The 4,762-nt window shown below is 69.0% G+C and overlaps 1 protein-coding gene across 1 annotated transcript; it reads left to right on the top strand.

The window, feature by feature from the left end:
* Positions 1 to 16: 16 nt before the first annotated feature.
* On the top strand, positions 17 to 851 carry LOC108510563 (GPI-linked NAD(P)(+)--arginine ADP-ribosyltransferase 1-like; the record flags this gene model as incomplete). The annotated part of the gene is made up of 1 exon (XM_017840239.1): positions 17 to 851. A coding segment is annotated over exon 1 (835 nt), but the record flags the coding sequence as incomplete, so codon positions are not given.
* Between the last annotated feature and the right edge of the window lie 3,911 nt (positions 852 to 4,762).

Raw genomic sequence — 4,762 nt, 5'->3', positions numbered from 1 at the left:
TCCCCGCGTCCCCTCCATGGCCCTGCTGCTGGCCCTGCTCCTGGCCCTGCCGGCCCCGGCCTCGGCCACCCCGCTGCCCGCGGCCCCTCGGGAGGTCGCCCTGGACATGGCGCCGTCGGCCTTCGACGACCGGTACCGGGGCTGCGGCCGCGCCATGGCGGCGGCGCTGCCGGCGCTCAACCGCTCCGAGTTCCCGCTCAACGGCGACTACGCGGCCGGCTGGGCGCTGGCGGCGGCCGAGTGGCGCGTCCGGGGGTGCCCGGCGGCCCCCAAGTCCCCGCCGCTGAGCCCCGAGCAGGCCGTGGCCCTCTTGGCCTACACGGCGCCGGTGCCGCTGCACCGGGCCTTCAACGCGGCGTCGCGCTCGGCCGGGCGCTCGCCCCGCGAGTACCGGGACGGCTTCCACTTCAAGGCCCTGCACTTCCTGCTGACGGGGGCGGTGGGAGCGCTGCGGGAGGCGCAGGGCCGGCCGTGCCGGCGGGTGTTCCGCGGGGTGAGCGGGGTGAGGTTCGAGGCCCGGCCGGGCCGCGCCGTCCGCTTCGGCCACTTCGCGTCGGCGTCGCGGCGCAACGGCAGCGCGTGGGCCTTCGGCGCCGACACCGCCTTCGAGGTGCTCACCTGCCACGGGGCGGCCGTCAGGGACTTCTCCTTCTTCCCCGACGAGGACGAGGTGCTCATCCCGCCCTTCGAGACCTTCGAGGTGGCCGAGGTGGCCGGGGGCGCCGGGGGCGCCGGGGTGCGGATCCGGCTCCGCTCCACGGGGACCCTCAGCAACTACAACTGCGAGTGGCTGCGAGGTGAGGGCGCGAGGGGGACAACCACGGTGGGCACGGGGGACGGGGACACCCGTGGTGGGTACAGGGGGGACAGGGACACCCATGGTGGGTACGGGGGACAGGGACACCCATTGTGGGTACAGGGACAGGGACACCCATGGTGGGCACGGGGGACGGGGACACCCATGGTGGGTACAGGGGACAGGGACACCCATTGTGGGTACGGGGGACAGGGACACCCATGGTGGGTACGGGGGACAGGGACACCCATGGTGGGTACAGGGACACCCATGGTGGGTGCAGGGGACAGGGACACCCATGGTGGGTACAGGGGACAGGGACACCCGTGGCTGGGGACACCCACGGCGGGCACGGGGGACGGGGACACCCATGGTGGGTACAGGGACACCCATGGTGGGTGCAGGGGACAGGGACACCCATGGTGGGTACAGGGACACCCATGGTGGGCATGGGGGACAGGGACACCCGTGGTGGGCACGGGGGACGGGGACACCCGTGGTGGGTACAGGGACACCCATTGTGGGCACGGGGGACAGGGACACCCACGGCGGGTATGGGGGACACCCATGGTGGGTGCAGGGGACAGGGACACCCACGGCGGGCACGGGGGACGGGGACACCCATGGTGGGTATGGGGGACAGGGACACCCATGGTGGGTACGGGGGACAGGGACACCCATGGTGGGTATGGGGGACAGGGACACCCATGGTGGGTGCAGGGGACAGGGACACCCATGGCTGGGGACACCCACAGTGGGCACAGGGGGACAGGGACACCCACGGTGGGTACAGGGACAGGGACACCCACAGTGGGCACAGGGGGGAACACCCATGGTGGGTGCAGGGGACTGGGACACCCATGGTTGGGGACAGGGGCATGGCAGGGACGCCCACTGTGGGTTTGGGGACAGGGACACCCATGGTGGGTATGGGGGACAGGGACACCCACTGTGGGTACAGGGGACAGGGACACCCACGGCGGGCACGGGGGACGGGGACACCCATGGTGGGTACAGGGACACCCATGGTGGGTGCAGGGGACAGGGACACCCATTGTGGGTACAGGGACACCCATGGTGGGCATGGGGGACAGGGACACCCATGGTGGGTACAGGGGGGTGACAGGGACACCCACTGTGGGTACAGGGACAGGGACACGCATAGCTGGGGACAGGGGTGTGACAGGGACACCCGCGGTGGGCACAGGGGGGCAGAGACACCCATTGTGGGTACAGGGACACCCACTGTGGGTACAGGGGACAGGGACACCTGTGGTGGGTGCAGGGGACAGGGACACCCACTGAGGGTGGGGGACAGGGACACCCATGGTGGGTGCAGGGGACAGGGACACCCGTGGCTGGGGACACCCACAGTGGGCACAGGGGGACAGGGACACCCACGGTGGGTACAGGGGACAGGGACACCCATGGTGGGCACAGGGACACCCACGGCGGGCACGGGGGACAGGGACACCCGTGGTGGGTACAGGGACACCCATGGTGGGCACAGGGGGACAGGGACACCCACGGTGGGTATGGGGGACACCCATGGTGGGTGCAGGGGACAGGGACACCCGTGGTGGGTATGGGGGACAGGGACACCCATTGTGGGTACAGGGGACAAGGACACCCATGGTGGGTATGGGGGACAGGGACACCCATGGTGGGTATGGGGGACAGGGACACCCATGGTGGGTATGGGGGACGGGGACACCCGTGGTGGGTACAGGGACACCCATGGTGGGTGCAGGGGACAGGGACACCCATGGTGGGTACAGGGACACCCATGGTGGGCACGGGGACAGGGACAACCATGGCTGGGGACAGGGGACAGGGACAACCATGGCTGGGAACAGGGGGGTGACAGGGACACCCACTGTGGGTGCAGGGGACAGGGACACCCTTGGCTGGGGACAGGGGGGTGACAGGGACACCCATGGTGGGCACGGGGGACGGGGATACCCATTGTGGGTACAGGGACAGGGACACCCATGGTGGGTACAGGGACAGGGACACCCATGGTGGGCACAGGGGGGAACACCCATGGTGGGTACAGGGGACTGGGACACCCATGGTGGGTATGGGGGACAGGGACACCCATGGTGGGTACGGGGGACAAGGACACCCACGGCGGGCACGGGGAACGGGGACACCCATGGCTGGGAACAGGGGGTGACAGGGACACCCACTGCTGGGGACACCCACGGTGGGCACAGGGGGACAGGGACACCCACAGGGGGTACAGGGACAGGGACACCCGTGGTTGGGGACAGGGGCATGGCAGGGACGCCCACTGTGGGTTTGGGGACAGGGACATCCATGGTGGGCACAGGGGGGACACCCATGGTGGGCACAGGGGACAGGGACACCCATGGTGGATATGGGGGACAGGGACACCCATGGTGGGTACAGGGGACAGGGACACCCATGGTGCATGCGGGGGACAGGGACACCCATGGCTGGGGACAGGGGGGTGACAGGGACACCCACATGGGGTACAGGGACAGGGACACCCATGGCTGGGGACAGGGGACAGGGACACCCATGGTGGGCACAGGGACAGGGACACCCATGGTGGGCACAGGGGACAGGGACACCCATGGTGGGTATGGGGGACAGGGACACCCATGGCTGGGGACAGGGGACGGGGACACCATTGTGGGTACAAGGGACAGGGATACCTGTGTTTGGGGACAGGGGGGTGACAGGGACGCCCATGGTGGGTGCGGGGGACAGGGATACCCACTGTGGGTACAGGGGATGGGGACACCCGTGGCTGGGGACGGGGGACAGGGACACCTCCGGTTGGCACAGGGGACAGGAACATCCACTGTGAGTATGGGGACAGGGACACTCGTGGTGGGCGCAGGGGACAGGGACACCCACAGTGGGCACAGGGGACAGGGACACCCATGGTGGGTACAGGGGGGAACGCCCATGGTGGGTGCAGGGGACAGGGACACACATGGCTGGGGACACCCACAGTGGGCACAGGGGGACAGGGACACCCACGGTGGGTACAGGGGGGAACACCCATGGTGGGTGCAGGGGACTGGGACACCCGTGGTTGGGGACAGGGGCATGGCAGGGACGCTCACTGTGGGTTTGGGGACAGGGACACCCATGGTGGGCACAGGGGACAGGGACAACCATGGCTGAGGACAGGGGGGTGACAGGGACACCCATGGTGGGTACAGGGGACAGGGACACCCACTGTGGGTGCAAGGACAGGGACACCCGTGGCTGGGGACAGGGGGGTGACAGGGGGGTGACAGGGACACCCACTGTGGGTTTGGGGACAGGGACACCCACTGTGGGTACAGGGACAGGGACACCCGTGGCTGGGGACAGGAGGGGTGACAGGGACACCCACTGTGGGCGCAGGGATAGGGACACCCGTGGCTGGGGACACCCACGGTGGGCACGGGGGGGGACAAGGACACCCATTGTGGGGACAGGGGGACAGGGACACCCGTTCCTGGGGACAAGGGCATGGCAGGGACACCAGTGTGGGTACAGGGGACAGGGACACCCACGGCTGGGGACAGGGGGGTGACAGGGACATGACAGGGACACCCACTGTGGGTTTGGGGACAGGGACACCCACTGTGGGTATGGGGGACAGGGACACCCATGGCTGGGGACAGGGGGGTGACAGGGACACCCATGGTGGGGACAGGGGACAGTGACACCCACGGCTGGGGACAGGGGGGGACAAGGACACCCACTGTGGGTACGGGGACAGGGACAACCATGGCTGGGGACAGGGGGGTGACAGGGACACCCATGGTGGGTACAGGGGACAGGGACACCCATTGTGGGGACAGGGGGGTGACAAGGACACCCACGGTGGGTGCAGGGACAGTGACACCCACTGCTGGGGGCAGGGGGGGACAAGGACACCCCCAGTGACCACAGGGACGGGGACACTCACTGCGGGGGTGGGGACAGGGGTTGGGGACGGGG

The sequence above is a fragment of the Lepidothrix coronata genome, unplaced genomic scaffold (assembly GCF_001604755.1).
Source record: "Lepidothrix coronata isolate B3197 unplaced genomic scaffold, Lepidothrix_coronata-1.0 Scaffold1359, whole genome shotgun sequence".
Taxonomy (NCBI): Eukaryota; Metazoa; Chordata; class Aves; order Passeriformes; family Pipridae; genus Lepidothrix; species Lepidothrix coronata.
This window is presented reverse-complemented; position numbering and strand designations above follow the sequence as displayed.